The sequence below is a fragment of the Gambusia affinis genome, linkage group LG17 (genome assembly GCF_019740435.1).
Source record: "Gambusia affinis linkage group LG17, SWU_Gaff_1.0, whole genome shotgun sequence".
NCBI classification, from domain to species: domain Eukaryota; kingdom Metazoa; phylum Chordata; class Actinopteri; order Cyprinodontiformes; family Poeciliidae; genus Gambusia; species Gambusia affinis.
The window spans coordinates 18,663,856-18,686,140 of record NC_057884.1 but is presented as its reverse complement, the minus strand read 5'-3'; the positions used below and the strand labels follow the sequence as shown (position 1 = coordinate 18,686,140).

At 40.2% G+C, this 22,285-nt stretch overlaps 1 protein-coding gene across 1 annotated transcript in view; it reads left to right on the top strand.

Moving 5' to 3' along the window:
* Window positions 1-22,260, top strand: part of il11ra (interleukin 11 receptor, alpha) — a 54,956-nt gene extending 32,696 nt beyond the window's left edge. The window contains exons 3-12 of the mRNA XM_044096401.1: window positions 4,314-4,380; window positions 4,663-4,829; window positions 5,792-5,906; window positions 6,021-6,190; window positions 6,475-6,638; window positions 6,762-6,906; window positions 13,713-13,796; window positions 16,425-16,527; window positions 16,627-16,740; window positions 17,401-22,260. Coding sequence (XP_043952336.1) covers window positions 4,314-4,380; window positions 4,663-4,829; window positions 5,792-5,906; window positions 6,021-6,190; window positions 6,475-6,638; window positions 6,762-6,906; window positions 13,713-13,796; window positions 16,425-16,527; window positions 16,627-16,705 — 1,094 coding nt within the window. The 3' untranslated portion in view covers window positions 16,706-16,740; window positions 17,401-22,260. The remainder of the gene's footprint in view (window positions 1-4,313; window positions 4,381-4,662; window positions 4,830-5,791; window positions 5,907-6,020; window positions 6,191-6,474; window positions 6,639-6,761; window positions 6,907-13,712; window positions 13,797-16,424; window positions 16,528-16,626; window positions 16,741-17,400) is intronic.
* The last annotated feature ends 25 nt before the right edge of the window (window positions 22,261-22,285 follow it).

Sequence of the window (22,285 nt, the reverse complement as noted above, 5' to 3'; positions counted from 1 at the left end):
GAATGACTCGTGGTTGCCTCTTAGCCATCAAACACAGGTGCACATAGCAACCTGACCAACAAAGCAAATGGAGCAACAGTTTGTTTTTCAAAGCGAGATAGCAAACTTATGTTTTTTTTTTTTTTTTTCATTATGATCACTCTGTGCAGTCTGAAGCATAGCTCTCTATGGCGTGCGCCATGGCTGCATTAATAGTGAACTGCACAGATGTTATTTCATGAGCTGTTGTGATTAAGTGATTTTAAAAAATTGTCACCCATTTTATAACACAATCAGGTGCCTAAACTCATGTATATCTGCACATTCAAGTATGCGAATGTCAGCAAAGCAGTGCAGATATTTTATTTTCGTAACAACCCGATGTGTCATCCCTTTTCAGGAATTACAAGTCAGATTATTCTTAGAAAATTCGTTTTACTGTGACAATAAACTGTCTAAATGAAAGTCAGCCTTTTTTTTCTTAGCTCTGGGTGCATTGTTTTTTTTCTGATAGCCACCAGCAGAAAACTTCCTAATTCATATGTAATTTATCAAATCATATTGCAAATCACACCAGCAACAATGGCTATGTGAAGTCTAACTCCACTCATCCACTCATCCATTCATCCATTTGTCCTTCTGACAGTTTTTTTTATTTATTTTGTAGTTTTGTAATTAAAGCATAGCCTTGATAGTCAGAGCTACAGTAAATTATCATGGACTTCTGTATTTAAACTTTATAAACTAAGAAGGACTTAAAACTTTGCTAATTTGTGTCTGAAGAAGTTTTATTTGCCTCCGAAAATCAATCTTTCTTCCTTTCTCGTTGCTTGCATCCTTTCCTTTTTTGTCTTTTTTCTTTCTTTCTTTTTTCCTTCTTACTTTCTCCTTTCCATTCTTTCTTTTCTTTTTCCATATTAATTAGTGAACAAACTGACCTTCATATGAGGCTGTCCGTTCCACCCTGAGGCTCCTTTCTATTGTTTTGAAAATACTGAGTTTCATCCATCTTGCAGTTTCTGTGTCTGCTTTGCCATCTGATTTTAATGTCAAGACAAACCTGAAGCCTTTCTGTGCACATCGTTATGTGGATGTGTGTATGTGTGAGTGCGTGTCCATAAACACATGTTTGTGTATGAATGGATATGCTGTTGTATGTGTGTGTGTGTGTGCGCGCACATGTCGGCGTGCTCCTGCCAGAGGCAGAATCAGATATGAGTGGAACGCTGCGGGTTTGGGGAATAATGTACTTCACTGCCAATAAAACATGAATACACACATTCAGACCAGCCAACTCTTTGTGCTACACCAGGGCCCCAGGTACACACACACACACACACACATGCTCACATATATGCAGAAAAAAAAGGGATGGAGTGTGGTGAAAGGAAAAAAGAAAAATGTAGTTAAAATTGTTGATAGAGGCTCTGTATAAAATGACTAATTAAATGGAAAGACTGATGAGGAAAGTGAGACAATAAAAAAGAACAATGGTCTATTATAGGACAAACAAAACCACTTGTATACTTTAGTAATTGAAATGTTATAGACAGTGTAAGTCTAGATTTGTTCTGAACTCCTTCTTACCATGTGAGATAACTTTGTTGCATATTGTTCAAACCCAGAGGCTATTACATTGTTGTGTCGCCACAAGTTTCAGTTTCAGCCTCCAGTCTTCTTTAGTTGGAGTCTAACAGCGGGATTATGACGGGTCTCTTGTCCCCAGCCTCCTGGTGCGTCTAGTGAAAGCACGTGTGCTCTCATGGAAAATTTTCTTTAGGGCGTCGAATATTTTTGAGATTGCTTAAGTCACGAACAATAAAGTTCAATTATGAATTTGGTTGAAATAATTGTGGTGTTAGTCCTACTTAACACTTTGGCCTCCTCTGGTTCAGGTTGTTTATTGCAAATCTGAACAATTTTACATTTTCACAAAAAATATAGCCTGTAGTAGAGGTTGGATAATTTTATGCAATTGTATGCTTGCCGTGATGATTAGAAAAACACTGAATGCAATATCCCCTTTACTACGGCGTAAAATTGAGATTTTCCAGATTATTTTTAGTTTCATGCAAGTGAAATATGTGTAAAATACTTTGCTTCAAGTATGTGTTGTGTACATTTTTGTGCATGATCCTTTTTTATTTTTCTTAATGTATTAATGGTTTCTTATCTGAACTTTAAACTTACTGACTGAAACTTGGCTAATGTCACTCATTTCGGGAATTTTTTATTCACTTAGAAATACAGGAATCCAACAATTGCTCAAGCTCAATTAGTCAATTTTCGGCTTGACTGGTTTGACCCGTGGATGGCAGTTGCAGAACTCACAGATCAACTCACAGTTTTTTTTTCTGTGTAAAAATTCTTGTGTTGTTTCTTTGTTATGGTAACTTTTGACTTTTCAGGCAACCAGACATTAGTTTTATCGAAGTAGTTACCCTCTCACAAACTCCGTCTTGAAATTAACATTTATTGACCATGCCTTTTGTCATATGTGATTAGTTATGTCCTACACTCCACAGCATTATTAACAACTTTATTTCACTTTAGAAGGTCTCAATAGATTTCATTGTTCTCCTCCCCTTTCACCATTCATCTCTCACTCTTAGAAATCTAAATGCAAGCACAAAGTCCCTGTGAAACTCATTTCCAGCTGTTTCAGTTCATGCAGCCACCATCAGCAGAAAGAATTACGAAAAAAAAAAAAAGGGCTAAATACAAGCTGCCAGTGAAAACCAAGTTTGTTACAGATCTGCAGCAAACATTCATGAAATATTGGTTTATTGCAGACACATAGCAGATCCATAAACCGTTTTAGGTAGCACTAGTAATTAAAAAACTTTTCTGCAGTTCAGCAGTTTTTCTTTAAAATAGATTAGATAAAAACATAAAACTAAGGGTAGATTGTTTGCTGCTATGGTAGGAGAGGCCAGCAGGGAGTGTGCATGCCTCAGTGGCTGAGGTTGTGAATTAATGAAGCTGTTTGCGTGGCACACTGGCAGCCCAAACTATGCAGTTTTTTTTTCTTTCCTTTTTTTCACCCCAGATCTCTCGTAAATGCCAGCTTTCACGTTACAAAGCCAAGCTAAACATGTGCTCAAATACTCTCACACACACTAGATAGAATATCTTCTTTGCAAATTACTACAGCCACCACAAATATTTGCTCTAGTAAACACTACACTTGCTATACTTTAAATCAACACCACCCTTCAGTTTTATTTGAGTTGGCAAGTATTGACATTGAAGATTTCTCCACATATTAGTGATAGAAATCATCAAACTTTTGCAGTTAAGCTGCATCTGGCATTTTCTTTTTACTCAGCTTTGGTACCATTTACAGTTCAGTATTAATCCTGAAGTGATATAAAGATGTTGGATTGCTTATAAAGGCATTATCTGGTCCACTCTAATTCAAAAGGTGCATTTAATCTATACAGCACTGACCATAATTAGTAGCGCTACTAGAAAAAATGTCTGAAGCACATCAGCTGAGCTAAACTGCTTCTCATAGTCACGTTTATGTTGTATTGTGGGATACATGGAGTAAACAAACTAACTAATGGTTGTTTATCTTATGATCAGGCCTTCTCCAAGTTCCAACAAGGGTTCTTTTTTGGCATACCTTTCACATAAGTTTGAACAAGACAGCATTGAGAAACAAACTAATTAAATGATTAAATTCTCATTGTTTTCCATGAGCTCAGAGCACATCTGCTTCCTGTCCTGATCCAGTAATGATATCGGATATCAGTCCACATATGCTCTTTGTTTTTCCGCACAGCTACATAAATGTATGTGTCTAAATTACGCTTCTTTTAACATATATAACAAGTACATAAAGTATATTGTAGTTGGGGTACTGCTTCTGATTTTTTATTTACTTGTTTATTTTATAGCCTTTAAATAATAATACTTAATCCAGACACAAGACAGAGTATATTGTAGTCTATTCCTTTCGACTATTTGAGTTCTAAAGTGTAGCGTACTTTATTGGTCCCAGCGGGGCCCTACTTTTAAAATGGTTTCAAAGTGGATTTATTTGAAAGTCAGTAATATTTCCAAAATGACTACAACCAGCTTTAAAAGATAAAACACAAACACTCTGCAGCAGCCTTACGATGCGTGCCAAAGTCTCCTCAGTTTGCCGGATCCCGAACCGTGTATGGTCATGTTATTGTAACCCTGCTGACTGGGCTGTTAGTGATGGTGCTTGAATCACATTAACGTAGACAGTACAGACACATTGTATGTCAGACTGCTCGGTGTGCACTTTCTGGAAGCGAGCATGAAATGCTCTTTAATGTTTTATACGATGTCTGTGTTTGCAGTGTCGGACGTGCAGTTTGGGCGTTTGGAGTCGAACATCACACTGGCATGTGGGAAGTCACAAATCAGGTAGGAAAACCAGCACATTACAAGCACTAAGAGGAAGTTTCATCTTCATGAGCATTTTGGCAAAAATGATAAAGAATGCAGTTGATATGAAAGAACATCAGTTACCCATCCATCCATTGTCTGAACACCCTTCGTCCCTAATGGGGTCGGGAGGGTTGCTGGTGCCTATCTCCAGTTATGTTCCGGGCGAGAGGTGGGGTTCACCTTGGACAGGTCGCCAGTCTGTCGCAGAGAACATCAGTTACTACCATAAAAATTAATTAATTAACTTCCTCTGTCTAGTTTCCCTGTGGTGTGGCATCACAACCACAGCTCTGTGTTGTCGTGGCACCAAGTGACATTCAACGGAAGCTTAGTCCTGTTTCTCGTCGACCAATCAGCACAGGGCAACTACAGCTGCTATGACAACAACGGGCTCCTCCTCCACTCGGTCATACTCCGACTGGGCTGTAAGTGATGCTTTGACTTCTTCAGACATACGTAGATTTAGGAGTTAGAAGGTAGTACTACACAAATACAATGTCTTCTTGCAAAAGTATTCATTCCACTTAAACGTCAACGTGTTCCATGATATTATATGTGATATACTAACTGAAAGTAATGCATGGCTTTGAAGTGGATGAATACTGATTCATATTTTTTTCTTATTACTTTTTTGTAAACAAAAGTATCAAAACTGTTGTAAATTTTTCTTGAGGCCCCTTTTCTCCGACACTCCTAAACAAAATCTGGTGTTTTTTCGCTGTAGAAATTTAGCCATTCTACAGAAATTACACACAAACAGGGAGGTTTGTTTGAGAACATTGGTGCACAAATCATAAAGACCAAATGCAACACACCATACAGGTCAGCAGTATCGTTCATCATAAAACTGCAGTATGAAACATTTTCAAAAAATATATATATTTTTTTTAAAAAAGATATATATATGTCTGGCAGTACATGGACCTGCTAGAATGGTATAGCTTAAAGCACATTCATAATTCATGTTAGAATGGCTCAGTTAGTGCATACCAATAGATAATTAATAAATACGTTTGAGCATTTTTGAATTAAATAAACAAAATGGGTAATGAGCTAAAATGTCTACTTCTGGGTGTGCAAAGCTGAGAGAGCTATAAACTGAAAAACGTGCAAGTGTAATTCCAGTGAAAGGTCGTTGTATTATGAATGGTTTTTCTGTTTATAGTAAGATTACTTATAAAATCAGTGATAAATGGAACAGAGCTATTAGTCCCCAGAGGAAACTGGTCTTATCAGCCATCACAAAGCCATCCACATCCTGCCACTGTCTCAAACAGGAAGGGGCTTCCAACTGAGCTTCCTTCTAAGGAACTGGGAGTTTTGCCTTCTGTTGGTCAAAGCTCTCCTGATTATTTTGGTTCATAATGGGGACACTCTTGTTTGTCAGATCCCCCTGGACTGCTAAGCATTTCCTGCCGTGTACCCAATCACACACTTGTTCGCTGCTCCTGGAGGGACTCTGTGAAAACCTTCCTGCCGGCCAAGTACAACACCTCCTTCAGGTACTATACAGTTACTGCATCAGAACGGTCAAATTTGGAACGTTGTTTTTATTTATTTTTTTGAATAAATTTAAAAAATAATAATAATTAAACACTTTTGATCTTGTTTTCAAGAGGGAAGGAAGAGAAGGAGCCAACCAAATTGTGCATCGTGGATTCCACCAACAGGCACTGTGTTGTACAAGATCCAGCATTCTGGCAGACTATCCACACATTTGGAGTCACAGAGACAAACGCTCTTGGATCCCAGACATCTTACCACAAAATCAGACTAAATGAGCTTTGTAAGGCCACATAAGAAATCTGTGATTTTTATAAATTTTATTCTTGATTTTAAAGGGGAGCTATAACAGTGTCTCATAAACAGAAAGAGAAACAGAGTTGTCTTAATGTAATGCTAGAAGACACTGCCTGGTTCTAAATTACACTTTCTTTGTCCATTAAAGCTGAAACACTATTATATTTTTTTAAAGAAGAGATTTTTCTTTCTTCTGCAAAAAATGAAAAAAACAACAACTTTTTGTTCAGTTATTCACTTTCTAACGTTCTATTGTTCATGCTTTTTCAGTGAAACCAGACCCTCCACGGTCTGTGTTCATACAGGAAGTGGAAGGTTATCCATCAAAGTTATGGGTTTCATGGAAGAATCCATCGTCTTGGCCGGAGGACCGTTTCTTTCCCCTGAAATTTCATATTCGATACAGACCACAGGGATCCATGCATTGGTCAGAGGTAAGTCAATCAAACACTCACCCACATTATTGGCTCTTAATGCTGAACGGGTTCGCCACCCCTGGTCTATACAGTGTTGTGATTGTGCCATCAGTAGCATCCTTTTTGTCTCTCCAAAAACAGATAATGACAGAAGAGAATTCAATTGAAATACCTGATGCCACAGCACACCACTCCAACCAGGTTCAGGTTCGAGCCCGCGACGACGTCAGCCCGGAGAGCCAGTGGAGTGAATGGAGTGCCCTGAGTTTCCATATGCCCTGGCAAGGTGGGACACTATGTGACGGTGCGGTGGAAGACTGGAGGGGTTAGCCACTCTAACTCAAAACAGCAGGACGCACTGTTAAAGTTTTCCACACATCTTCTTTATTGTCACTCATAATCTCTACGTACACGTGGGAGACTAGTTCTTACTCTGTCACTCTTACAACCAAAGAAAAAGGGAATAGGCGCCCCCTTGTGGTGATACCTATTCATAACGAGGAACTAAGCAGTATAACTGTTACATATGCCCCCCAGGTAAACAAAGGCTGTCCTCAGCCGCACACGACTATAGACACCAGTACAGAATTTAACAAAGCAACACATAGCCGTAAAACTGCAGTTACACATGGGACAGGTATAAAATCACACCGGTATACATATCCGTGGATAACCATAAAACAAAGTCAGCTCAGGTTCCAAAAACCAAACATAAAATCAGTGTGGAATTCTTTTTTTTTTTTTTTTATGAACATAACCCTTCTAAAGAACAATTAAGGGACAAACAAAATTCTTCCTATGTGACTACGGTTGACAACAAAACCAACATCATCCCAAAGCATCAGAATTTCTCTTCTTATGGTTTGCAGCAAAAATTCCAACATAACACTTCTAACCGAAAATCACATGCATTCATTAACCTGAACAAATATAACCTTACATCCTGTCAAGCCTGTCAGTATGGTAGATATTTGTCCATTTATGATCTGACCAACCAGTCGTGATCCTGGGATGACGTCGGGCTCTCAGATTGTAATGTCCATCACATTCTGAAGCTTGGCCAGACTCAGTCTCATCAGCGTGGGCCTCACCGACCCCTTGAGGTTCCTGTAAGTGGCGAATATCATTCGGCACATCACAAAACACGTCACCTGGAGGGAGGTCAAGGATGGCGTCAGTCTGAGGGGAACCGTCCTCAAGGTCATCGTCCATGTGATCCACCTGTGCAGCTGCACTGGCAGTCTTTTGGCAGCTGGCAGAGTCCCAAGTATGGAAAGGTTGCATGTTCACAACATGGAAAACTCCTGCATCGGCTCCAGTTTCTACATCAATCAGTCTGTAGTTCACATCGCTGAGTTTCTGACTGACACGGAAGGGGCCTTTGAACAGCGGTGCCAGTTTAGCTGTAAAATTAGCCAAAGCATCCGATCTTGGGTGAGACTTCACTCGAACAAGATCACCAATCCCAAAAGCAGAATGGCGGCGTCTCAAGTCGTAGTAGTGTTTCTGTCTTTTGTGGCTGAGATCTAGCGCAGCCCTGGCGTGGTGATGAGCATCCCTGAGGGTGGCTCTCAGAGTCTCTGGATATTGCACATCTGGATCATCCAGTCCATCAGCGCTTGGTTGAATGATTAGGTCGAGAGGCGTGTCCAGCTCACGACCATACAACATCATGGATGGGCTAAGACCCGTGCTGTCATGCGGGGCTGTGCGAAGTGCAAAACAGATTTGTGGGAGAAACCTGTCCCAAGCGGTGTGTTTGTCATTCACATAGGCACGGATAGCTGTTTTAAGTGTCCTGTTCACACGCTCTGTCGCATTTGTTTGCGGGTGATAGGCTGTAGTAAGCCTGTGTGTTGAGCCTAGAGCTGACACAGTGTGTTCAAACAGCTCACTAACAAAAGGAGAGCCTCTGTCCGAAATGAGATAGGTGGGGCTACCATGCCTAGCAAATATTTCACTCAAGAACTTGCTAGCTGCAACCCGAGCTGTGGCCTCTCTAACTGCACACACCTCAATCCACTTAGAAAAATAGTCCACAAACACCAGCAAATAAGCATTTCCTGACTGAGTACGGGGCAAGGGACCCACAAAGTCCACTCCTGTGTATTCCCAGGGTTTCTTGGGCACAATAGGGACCATGAGACCAGCTTGCTTTTGTTGACTTGGTTTTGTGAATTGGCAGACCGAGCAAGAAGTGACATAGCGTTTGACATCACCTGCCATGCCAGGCCAAAAGAACCTGTGTCGTAGTCTCATTAGTGTTTTGGAAACACCGAGATGGCCAGCAGTGGGGTGGTCATGGAAATAGCTCAGCAGGGTGCCACGAAGAGATGTTGGGGCAAAAAGTTTAAGTTCTTTTAATGGATGTAAACTGCATACAGGCTTTCGGTCCCTGTAATACAGCAAACTGTCATAGACAGTATATTGTTCTTGGCATTCACTGTCCATTTGAACCGATGAGTCTGATTCAATGTCTCTGAGGAGTGGACCCGTCACAGGGTCGTCCATTTGCAGCTGCCTCATGTGCGAACGATCCGACAATAACACTGGGGGCAAGGAACGGAGGTCCAAACTGCCTATAACAGCATGTTCTGGCAGGATATCAGTGGGCATGTCACTTTGATTTGGCAGGGGATTCCTGGAAAGAGCATCAGGAACTGCATTGTGTTGTCCTGGTTTGTGGACGATTGAAAAGTCAAAGTCTTGCAGTCTCAAAGACCATCTAGCCAGCCGGCCAGAGGGGTTTGGGCGAGACATAAGCCACCTAAGGCTGTTGTGGTCTGTGAAAACAGTCACGTGAAGGCCCTCAACATATGGCCTGAAGTGTTCCAGAGCCCAAATGACGGCCAAACATTCTTTTTCAGGGGTTGAGTATGGTTTTTCAGCCTTGTGTAGAGAACGACTTGCATACGAGACCACAATATCTCGGCCTTCTTCATCTTTTTGCATCAAAGCAGCGCCCAGTCCTAGATCACAGGCATCAACATGAACATAGAAGGGCCTAGCAAAGTCTGGGAATCTTAACACAGGGGCTGATGTGATTCGGTCTTTCAAAACATTCATGGCTTGCTGACATTTGTCATCCCAGTGAAAAACAGTGTCTTTCTGTGTGAGCTTATGGAGTGGGTCAGCATGCCGGGCATAATCCTTGACAAAGCGCCGATAATAACCAGTCAGTCCCAGGAACTGTCTGACCTGTTTCACTGTGGATGGTGGCTGGAAATCAATGACAGCTTTGATTTTATCATGGTCAGGTTTTATGCCTGCAGGTGTGATGCGATAACCCAAAAATGTGAACTCACTCAGACAGAACTGACACTTTTTCAGTTTTAAAGTGAGGCCAGCTGCTTCCAGTCTGTTCAGGACCTCCTCCAAATCTTTCAAGTGCTGCTCGAATGAGGGAGATGCCACCACGATGTCATCAAGATACACCGCACATGTTTTGTAGATCAGGCCTGCTAATACAGAATTCATGAGCCTTTGAAATGTCGCTGGCGCATTGCATAAGCCGAACGGCAGCACACGGAACTGGTAGAGGCCACAGTGAGACACAAAAGCCGTTTTTGGTCGGGACTCCTCCGAAACAGCAACTTGCCAATATCCTCGAGCCAAATCCAGGGTTGAAATGTACTTTCCTCTAGCCAGAAAGTCGAGGGATTCGTCAATTCGTGGTAATGGATAAGAGTCCTTTTGTGTGACTTGGTTTAAACCCCTATAGTCCACACAGAATCTTGGATCAGAACCAGGTCTATTCACAATAACCACTGGAGCAGCCCATGGACTGGTAGAGGGTTCGATTATGTTGTCTTCCAGCATTTGTCGCACTTGATCCTCAATCAGCCGCTTTTTGGTTGGAGATGAGCGATAGGGAGGAAGATTTATGGGCTTGTCGGTTCGGGTATTTATCACATGTTCTGCCATTGAAGTGTGTCCAAGGTGTCCATCAAAAGTGGAGCTGTGGCGGGAAAGAAGATCATATAGATCTGATTTTTGCGTTTCCTCCAGGTTCGCCTCAGACACTTTTGACTCCATGGTGTCTGACAAAATGTTCAGAGACATAACAGTCTGTTCAACAGGAAACAGTTCAAGGTTGTGTTCCTCATTGTCATCCAAGGCAGGACAGGGACTGTCATCAATAAAAACTGTTCTTGTCGGTATGTGCATGGTTATTGAGGCTCTCATCATAAAATCCATCCCTAATATGAAAGGGGAAGACAGGTTATGGATGATGGCAAAGCGTTGATAAAAGCGCTTGTTCATAAAGCCGATACTCAGCCAAGCCACACCCTCTGGAAGGCAAGGAGCGTTGTCCGCTAGGCTCACTGGCGGCCCCTGCCACTGACGTACTTTCTGTGGACAAACCCCATTGAGATTAATGAGATCTGCACGTACAGCTGAAAGTGAAGCGCCTGTGTCCAGAGTCGCCTCGGTGCAGGTTCCATTAAAGTTCAGCTTAGTTTTAAATGGAGTGTTCCAGGCAGCATTAGACTCATTGTCCTCCACATGACCAAGGATGTGGAATGTATTTGCAGAAAAGTGAGGCTCAGTTAACGTCTGGAGGGAGGATTGCCTCGACGAAATATCCTCCCCCCCTTGAAGTTTCCCAACGGCCTTTGGGGTGCTGCATCTACAGGTGGGCTCGAGTTTCCATCGTTTGTTTCAGCTCCAGGTGTGTCAAAGGACGTAGTGGGAGTGATCTCATTATGGAACCGAGCCGACATGTGCTGTTGACTATGGTCCTGATTACAGGCAGGACACGTTTTCGATGTATATCCAGGGCTTGAGCACTTATAACAGCGTGGCTCAGCTCTCTGCTGCTTCCAATGTCTTTTTTGAAGATTCTGGTGGCTATCAGGTCCTAGTACAGCATGCAATTCATGAGCCCTGAGCAACAACTCCATCACAGAAGATACAGGCGAGCCATACAGAGCCACCCTGTATTTTTCAAGTGAATGTTTACATATTAATTGAATACGCTCTTTTTCAGGTGGTGGGCTACTTAGCTTATTAAACTCACTCAACATGTGAGCTACAAATGTCGGTAGTGGTTCATCATCTGACTGGACACGGTCAAGTATGCCTCTGAGAATTCTTTCCTGGTTGTCAGTGGGCAGAAAGACTGTTCGGAAAAGTTGGCAGAAGTGCACCCATGAGCTAATGTGTGAACGAAGGGCTTTAAACCACTTACTAGGCTCTTTCGTGAGAAAATGGGGCAACTCATTCAGAATCTGGACATCAGTTAAATTCAGAGTGGACTTGTATGCTGACACAGCCTGTAACCAGTCCTCTGCCTGCACTTCACCATCCCCAGCGAATACTGGTGGTTCCAGCTTGGCGTGATGTAGTGCAGCAGCAATCACTCTTGTGGTGTTGGTTAGCTCAGCTGAATGAGTCTGTAGGAAAGAGCTATGCAGGTCCCTCTGAGTTTCAGGATAAGGGCATGTGTCATTGGAATGCCTCGCACTGATATTCAGAGGAGGTACATATGGTGTTGAGGTGGCCACAGGAGCTGCTGGAGACTGTTGTGCAGAAGGTCCACCAGACTCACAGGAATTAACCTTATCCAGATGATTCAGCATTTTCTGTTGCAGGGACAACGTGTTTTGAAGGACATTCCTCAGCTGCTTGACATCATCCTTTAATTCTTGTACCTGCTGACAGAGGTCTGGAGCTCTCTGCTGCGGCGGTATAAATTGAAGAGAGTCAATATCCATGTCAGAGTCAAAAACAGAAAAATCTGGTTCAAATGCCATTTTTGTCTCTTTAACTTTTATGGTAGAGTCCAAAAAATGATGCAATATTCACACCAAAAACACTCGGGACCGTGAACAAAATCGTTTGTGTCCTTTAATGTTTAGTCCGTTTTACTTTTATTTTTATGTCAGCACTGGCAGTAGGGCTCATAGGCCAGAAAATGTCCAAATATAAAATATGATATCTTCTTAAACAGAGAAACAAACGAGCCCACGAGGATGTCTTGCTCTCGCTGCTACTGCTGTGCAGCACTGTCTGTCCGTATCCATCCGCTGGTCAACGAGTCAAAATCCACAAAATAGTCCGTATGACTGAACTCCACTGAATAATAATCCACAAAACTCACCCAGTCCTTAGAAATTGTGAGTTCATTTAGTTAACATGCGTTGGTCTTGTCGTTTAAACATAACCTCTTCAGCAGACTAGCAGGCGCAGAGCTCTCAGGAATTAAATCCGACCGGGACAGCTCATCACGACGTCCAGCGATATGCGAGCAATGAACGCTTCCAGCAAACTTTAACACTGATCACGACGTATTCCGCTCAGAAACTGTATCCACCCCGTGAAACAGACATCCACAAGGAACTCGTTAGCAATCACCTCTAGTCCAAAGCTGAATCGGTATCCAGGAGGGAAAAGGTCCAAAATACGTTCGGGCGCCAATTGTGACGGTGCGGTGGAAGACTGGAGGGGTTAGCCACTCTAACTCAAAACAGCAGGACGCACTGTTAAAGTTTTCCACACATCTTCTTTATTGTCACTCATAATCTCTACGTACACGTGGGAGACTAGTTCTTACTCTGTCACTCTTACAACCAAAGAAAAAGGGAATAGGCGCCCCCTGGTGGTGATACCTATTCATAACGAGGAACTAAGCAGTATAACTGTTACAACTAAATCCACAAGGAAGACTTTTTTTTTCATTAACGAATATTACATGGATATTTTTGATGACAAATGAAAATATATGGGTTGACTGAAATGACTGAATTGGACATAAATAGGTCAAAATAATGAGTGAAACCTTCTTTACATCTACGTTGATATTGTAATTTTTTGAGAGACTATGAAGTAAACATTCATTAGATCAAATCTACTAGAGAGTTGGACTCAAGACAACAATGTTTGGATAGAAAACTGGGGCGCAATAAAACTGGATGAATGGTGAAGTGCTCGAAATGAGCCGGTTCTAATTACTTGTGTCCAATGCACAGCAAGAAACACGTACAGAGTTCATTAAGTATAATTAACTTTGACTGTAGTTTCTTTTGTGGTTTGAGTCACAAGATTTGGTACATTGACGGCAAAGTTTGCATCTGTTTGTTTGCACTGCAGCGGCCACCACCACTCACTCCTCAGATGACCCAGACGATATCTGGGTCACCACAACGCCTGAAACCTTCACCTCCAAAACCCGCGGTAAGACCTGCTTGTCTCTTTAACATATCAGGCCCCTGGCAGACTTGTTCCTCATCAACAAACCGGGTGTAACAAAATGCCAGTTGTCGTCACGTTTATGCAATTCCCTCATTAACAGTCCTGCTTATGCTTGAAAGTATTTTCAATATAGAGCTAGCACACTACCTTTTCTCTTCCTGTTTTCCACATGCTTTTTTAATTAGGTGAATCACATTTCCTTCTATTTAAACTCTTTCTAAAATTATGTAGCCAGTGCAAGAATTTCCTACAAAAAAGCCTCTAGGATAATGGTGTCTTGGAAAAGTATTAACATAATTGTGAAGAGGATGGAAAATTATACGTAATTTTGTTAACTATTTCTGAAAATAGAAGTCTGAAAACTTTGGTGATTATTTAGTGTATTTCGTTTTGTCTATGAATAATTGCAGCTATTCTGAAAATGCCTTGGGGATTTGTTAAGGAATGTTGGTGAGCAAATAGCATCATGATTTGGCCCAGGATCATGTTGCATGCCTCTGGACTAACTTTTTGCACTGGCTGCACTGGTGAGCCTAGCTTTTCCCCACCAGCACAAAACTGAGTTGCACCCAAATGTTCAACTGCATCACATTAAACATTGCAGTTTTACAAGTTTGCTTTTTTCTTTTAATCACTGTTAGATACGGCAATATTTACTGATGAAAGATTAACAATTTAGCAAACATAAAGTGACTGAAAAAGGGTTCAAAGTGGTTCAGTGAGCTAAAATCTAAGCAAGGACTTCTCAAGATAAAATGAATGAATAAAGCGGTGAGATTTAAGAACTTGTAAAATGTGAGTTCAAATGTTTTAAAGGCTGAACATCTTATGGATATTTACAATGAATGCAGTGGGAAGGATTGGGAATAATTGATCACACAGATACATGCACTCAGAATAGTCTTGTGCTCTTAGGTTGGGGGAAAAATATAACACTATTATTATCATCAGTGCAATGCAGAGAGACCAGACTGGAAAAACCAAAACATCAAGATTTAAAACACCTACATGCTCCACAGCTCTGACAGACATATCCTGAGATGTGATGATGATGATTTTTAGATGACTCTGGCCTTAACTTTTCTACAACCTCTCTGTATATCTGACTAGCCTAGCCTGCTCACCTCTGGTCCACTGCAGTACACAACATTGACACGGTCTACCACAGCCAATCAGCGGGTGGGGGCCCACCCTGTGCTATTTCTGATTGCTTTAGACGAGGATGTGGGACTAATGCATGTCTGCTGTTGAACTACAGGAAGACTTTCAGTGTCAGTGACCTCTTTTTTTGAACATCTCATAGAGTGAGATGTTCACAGATTGAATATAAATGTGTGCTTTTCAGATTATTTTGTGGAACATTTTCTAAACTATATCCACTTTTCTTTCCACTTCACATTGAGCAACAACATTTTTCAGTCTCCCCGCATAATCACCAGAAAATATGCTACAGTATTTAACTGTAGAAATGTTCCAGTGTGGAAGGGTTCAAGGGTTGTGAATTACTTCAAAAGTTACTTTTGTACTTTGTAGCTTTGTTTTAGTTTTCTTGTAATGTGTGTGTGTATCTCTCCAAACTTTTTTATGTCACTACTTTTGCTTTTTGGCTGAACTGTTAATTATGTGTGACTGCATTTCATGAACTGTCTTTATCTAGGTAGAGGATGTGTACAGCTTGTGTCATTTCTCCTCATTCTTCTTTTGGATCTTTCGTTCTTAACTATTTATTGGCTTGATATCAAATAGAACTGCAGAATAATCTGCTTCATAGCTCTTCTGTTTGTTTTGGCAGCATATAAATGTCTAATCAGTCATTAACGCAGCTGAAAGCTCAGAGGGCATTATTTACAGTCATTACAGTCTAGATAAGACCAAAAATGTACCTTTTGTATGGTCCTATCCTCCATTACATATAATTGTAGTACATTGCTCCTACAGCTTGCCGTGTTCTTCCATGAAATTTTTGGATCCTGGATGAAACTTTAAGTAGATAGTAGCCCCCATATATCTGGGTAAAACAGAGCTGAAAGCAAACTGCAGTTGAAATTATCACTTCTAAACTGTACACATGCAGGGAACCTGCAAGTGTACACAGACACCCACATGTAAGGGACCAGTGAGTATGAAAGTGAATGGAACTAAAAGATGAGCCGAAAACTGATTTTCTGCAGGGGGTTTTTTCAGTCTGCATATACAATGTTGATAATGCATTTCAAACTGTTTGTTTTCAGTTCATTTGTGTCCATAAAAGAGTTTTGTTCCCCCACAAAAGTGTAATCAACGAATATTTTTTGTAAAATCTGGAACATCAATCCTCAGATTGACTTTGAACCCGAGAGCAATTAGATTCAGCAACATATCATCAGTGTTTCGGCAGTCTGTTTACTTTGTAAACAACCTACAAATTTGTGAAATCTCTTCTGTTTTTATTAAAACTCAGCTACACCCACTGGCTTTCCTTATCCTTTTGTTGTCACAATTTTCCTCAGTCGCACTCTGCTCTGTTTTCATCAACTTTCTGCTGCTTTGCATCTTCCACCCTGGTATACCCCCATACCCTGTGTTGCTTATATCTTCTGTTTTTCCCTTCCCACTTTCTTCCCACATTAGGTGTCGTACAAGGGGATGATGGTAATTTGGGTCTGGTGATCCTCTTGGTTTTGTTCTCCATCTTCATACTTACCACCATCCTTTCCCTGATTTTTGTCATATGGTAAGACACAAAGACACACACACATCCCAGAATGGATCACAGCTCTATGTTTGACTGAGACTTTACGTATTAGTGTTTTTTTATTATTATTATTTCTAGGATGAGACAGAAACGGCGGGAACATGCAACCAAACAGGAACTCGCCTCTATGGTCAAGATGAAATCTATGCCAATCTAATGAGACACTTACCTGGCAGCATTTAATGTGTCAAGGTAAGTTTTCTTTTTTTCTTTAAGGAAATATTTAACTTTTTAAAGCTGCGTATGTAGACAAAGACCAGACCTAAATCCAGTCAAATTCGATTTTTCATAGTAGCATGGTGTGACAAAAAAGTGAAAAAGTTCGGGACGTGTGAAAACCTTTGTGAACAGTTTTATATTGGAAAGACAGCGGAGGTCACAGCCATTTGTTTTTATTTAGTTTGTTCACCAGATTCATCTCCAAGTTTTGAAAAGAAGCAGCCTTCATCTTTGAATCCTATTAAAATCTTATTTTGGATGCTTTTTACTGTGATTTAAATAGCTCCACTGATGATCATCAAAAGCATGCTTAGCCAATGAGAAGACTTTTGTGGTTTTTTTCTGCTTTACTACGATGCAATATGGTTCAAAGAGTTGCTATAAACATCTTTGAGACAACCCTTCAGATAGTCTGCCAACTTTTGATTATAAGGCTGCCACACAAACACACACTCACACACGCACACCAACACAAACACAGATTATAACTACGTACGCCTGCATATCTTCCATTTATCTCTGCCATCCAAATATATGCTTTCAAACAAATTATGCTATGATTTATATGTTTTCTGCAGCTCAATTTTTTTCCCCCTTCTTCACCCTGTTTTTTTATGTGTTTTTCTACTCAAGTGTGTTTGAAGTGTCCACAACCTGTCAGCTTCAGCAGTGAGTAAACGTGTACTCCACACCACTGTGACATGCTGACCATCCATATTTCGGCTGGAATTATGAACAGAGCATTACTCCATCCAACTTCCAGGACAACAGGGACAAGAGTGGAATGGAGAATTTTTCGGTTTTTACCACATGACTGCAGGGGAAAGTTTTGGAAGCCTTGCTGGACTTATTCAGTGGCATCCAATTAACTGCACTACCCATAATGCATTACAGAGTTGTCAGGAGAAACCCGAGACCAAACTCTGCTTACTTAAGCCGTGATAACTCCTCAGAGGAATGAAAAATAACACAGCATCACAACAGTTCTACTTTCACAACCAATGCTGCTTCAGGTGGACTGACTCTCTGTGCCTTTTGAACATTTTTTTTTTTTTTTTACTGACAAAATAGGACAAGAAATTCAGCTGCCAAACACAAAGTGATAGGATTTTATTGTGGAACCGCTTGGCTCTTTCTCCCCAACCAGAACATTTCCATTTCTTTCATTTATTTTATGAGTCTCTCTGTGTGAATAAACACAATCATTCGTACGTTGACTGACTCAATGCTGTGAAGGAAGCAGAAGCTCTGCCAGTCTGTGTGAGTGTGTCTGATGCCAAAGCAGCAACAATGGGCATTACAGCCTCTGCTGGAGGGGGGTGGGAGGTGAAGGGGAGATTAGAAAACAATCTGTAACTAGCCTTGGACTTGAGGGACATTATGGGTTTTGGAGAATGAGGGCTGAGGAGGAAATGTTGGGTAGTAAGGACTTTATCTGATTTATAATGATCAATTTTATGTTGCATGATACCATGATATGTTGCATGATTGGTTTTACGTTGCATGATCCCATTATGATGTCTGTCACTTAAAGTACATGTATTTTCTTGTTCATTTATGTCTTTTATCCATCCATGGACAATTTGTATTTATGTGACTGAAAGACTGAGAAGGAAAAGAAGAGAGACTGGCCTTTCACAAATCACCAGCATTAAGACATCACTTACTTAGTCATATATAAAAGATCTTAGAAAGTTTTTGATACACAATTAAATTCCATCACAAGTTGAACCCATTGAAATTGAATTGAAAAACCATTGTAAACCACATTAAAACGTACAAAAATATTCACTTTTAGCAGACAATTTGCAGATAAAGCAAGAAATGTATAGTGTAATAAATATCAAGTCTTTTAAGGGCCCCTCTAAATTTCACTAAAACCAGTACATGATGTTAAAATGGTCTTTGCAGTGTGAGAGTTTCTCAACTGTTTGGTTCATTGTCATGGTGGCAGCCTGTTTCAGTGTTGCATGAAGGAGTCCTGCATTGGTAACCTTGTTCATGATATGTGGGCATTCTACACCACAGTTAGTTTGGTCATCAGAATTTGAGACACTGGCCTACAACCTAATTCTACTCAAACTCAACAAGTCAAGTAATTTATTACTTTGCAGACCAGCTGATATTCACACAAGGCTCTCCAGGCTGCAATCAATGGGATCTTACCAAACAGCTTAAACAAACACTCCATGCTAATTAATACACTTCCTCCTTGAACATAGATATGGTTTTGTACTGGGCATCAAACAAGGTCCCACAGCTGTGGAGAAGTGCACACAACTCCAAATTGTGCAAAACGTTTCTTGCTGCTGTTCAAAATGTTAAAAAAAAAACAAAACCATCGGGCTACCAGAAGCTGCTTCATAGTTGCATAAAAGTCATTGCAAGCATGAACACTCCAGTACCAATTACTTTAATTTCTCTCAGTTCATACAAATTGATCTGTTGAGATCTCAAGGCATGTGTGCTTTCAGAACATTAACCAAAGAAGCGTGGTTTACAACACCTGGCTTTTTATGAATCTGATGAGTCGAAGAGGAAATTCCTGCTAATCTTTGTGTCACATTTCCTATTCAGACTGCAATTGTAATACAGGTGAAGTTGCTGCTCACTATACTCAATGTTATGAACTGCTGACCAGCGTATTTTTCAGATTGTACAAAGACTGAAAGAAGATTATGTGATGGATCAGGAGGTGGATCAATGTACCACCTTTGAGAAAGCAGATTGACCACCGAAGAAAAGTTTGATTCGAAAGAAGCTGGCGATGAGTAAGGGGAAGGAGGAAAATTAAGCAGAAGTCAATAAGGTTAATACAAAATCATTACATGCAAGCACTACATAAACAATTGTGGCGCCACCTTCTCTGAAATAAGGCTGAAACTGAAGGTTGAGGTGCAGAAACCTCACATATAGAGTGGTGAAGATTAAACAAATTGTCAGAAGAGTAATAAAATAATTGGCCTCACAGTGAAATATGAAATCTGGGTAGGATTTGGCACAACCCAGTCTGAGAGATCATGAGGGTTTTAGAGACCATGAGATGGTTTTAACCCAGTCAGGCCTTACAAAATTCTGGAAGTTGTTATTAAAGCCTTTATTAAAGAAAAAGATAATCTAAAGAAAAAGGTTTACAGTTATCACCGTCATGTAGAAAGAGAAGAAAGTTTAACATCCTATGTGAAGTAAAAAAAAAATTTCTTCTGTATGTTAAGATAGTTGATTACAAAATGAAATTATTAGACATTTAATGCCCAAGAGAAGGAAACGAAAATCAAAGCATTTCATTTAACAGTAAAACTGAGATGAAAGCATCTTCCTTAGAAGTCTACTAAAGAGCTATGTCAAAGTCTGACACATGTAGTCATAGTTTCTGCTGTTTAACCCCTTTCAAAGCCAGAGGATGCAGAAAGTTTGCATGTAGCAGATCAGATTAGTAGGATCCAAATATTTGTATTGCAACTTATTTCTATTTTCAACATGGGGCTCCTTTAACTTCAGGGGGTGGCTTGTAGACAGTTACGTCGGATGTTAGCATGTGGTTTTGAACACCACCGTAAATGAATGGTTTTGGTTTGCTGAAGACATTGCGCACTTTTTGAGGAACACAGTATAGGCTGGGGTCGGGTGAGAAGATTCACTTCAACTGCATTAATGAAGCCTATAGTTGGTTTTTGAGGATTGCACAGCTTTTTCACTTTGATAAACTCTGATATTGTGTTAATTAACCGTCAACTTGTCAGTGAAAGTTTATATAACTGAATGTGCACAAGATAAACTGACAAGGGTTGCTTTCACTCTACACACCAACTCACAAAAATGTTAACGTTCTGAAATACCTCTTTTACAGCTTTTTCCTTTACTTCCTCCTTCAATGTTTTTCTTTCTTTCTTTTATCCTTTGATTTTATTTTGCAAATGTAAAGTTTTTTTGTTTAATTCTAGTTTTAGAAACACAAGGGTGCATCTAAGTCAAATTGTTCCAGTTTGACGACTATATGTTTTCTAAAGCTAACTTCATATATATTTTTTGCATGGATTCCAGCAAAGCTTACCTGTATATTATCATTGTATATCACAGATAATGGATGTTAAAGTGTATGTGGTGTTTATAAACCTGTTCATGGGGGTAGGTTTGCAGACATGGTTTGCTCAGTCACAAATTAACAAATATTTTAGAGAATTAGTAAAAAGATTTTGTGACATTTGATCTATCAAAAAGGAATACTGTTGGTACAGTGCCTTGCAGTATTTTTATATAATCATTCGAACACATGGATATGCTTTCAGTTTATCTTCAATTAAATGTCGCTCTGACTCGAATCATTCTAGTATCTTTAAGGAGTCTTCAGTAGCAGCTAGTATTGCAATGAATCTGAAAAGGCCTCTGACTGAAGACTGTCGCTGTATGACAGTCATGACATGTGGATTAATATTTGGGCAGCAGAGGCGATATTCAACAAATATCTGTTGTTGACAAGAGCTGCTAATCCACCTCTTTTACTTTTACAGCTCTAATATTGTCCAGTATGTAGTTCCATCTATCTTTCTTATCTATGCTTCGTTGTCCTAAAAATAAACAAGCATCCCCATATCATGCTTCTGCCATCACCATGTCTCTCCATGGGGCATTTTGCACGCAGGCCAGAAAACTGTATTAATGTTTAATTATTGGATACTTCTGCAAGGCACTCTAAATCAATACAAAAAACACATAGTTTAGGTTTAGAACTAGCACTACTGACTGAGTATAATTCATGTCTGCAGAACCTTTCCTGTGATATGTATTTGTGTCTTTGACTCCAGTTACATGAAGCTGTGTTGCTGTACACTTACTGTATGGATAGTGAATCAGTTTTATTCTGACATGCTTATTTCTAGGACTCATTTTATTTCTGTCCTGTCAAGTGAACCATAGATTTTCTCTGACCTCTTCCCTTAAATTTTGTGTCAATATTTGGATTTTTTATTTTTTTTTAACCTAATATGGATCAAACTGGAGTTGGAAGGTGGGACAACTTGCTCAATGAAAAGCAGACAGACTATAATTTTTGACATCGTGCTGAAATCAATGAATTTGTGTTTGGTCCTGAAAAAATTTAATATTTGCAGATTGGTTCTGAAACATTCTCAGTATGGATTCCGTGTGCTTAGTTCAGTATCATTGTCATTCATTTCCCTTGGTTTGAGGTTGACAGCTACTTGCTTTGTTTCTACATCGTGAGCATCTATGGATGTATTTCTGTTTCACTTTGGTGGCGTTTTCTCTGGTTCTGTGGACAGAATTCTTTCATTATCCCTCTGCAGTGTGATACTGCATGGAGCCTGTTGGTTTTTAATCTTACAAGCTCAATACACTCAGGCATCCTCGCTCAGATGTAAATAGTTGTTGTTTTTTCTTGCAATATGTGTACAACACATATCATCATAAGCTGTTTTTCTTCCTGTACTGGTATGTTTCTGTGAAATAAATACTATTTTACCACATTTTCAATAGAAGGAAATCATTGTGTGTTGTG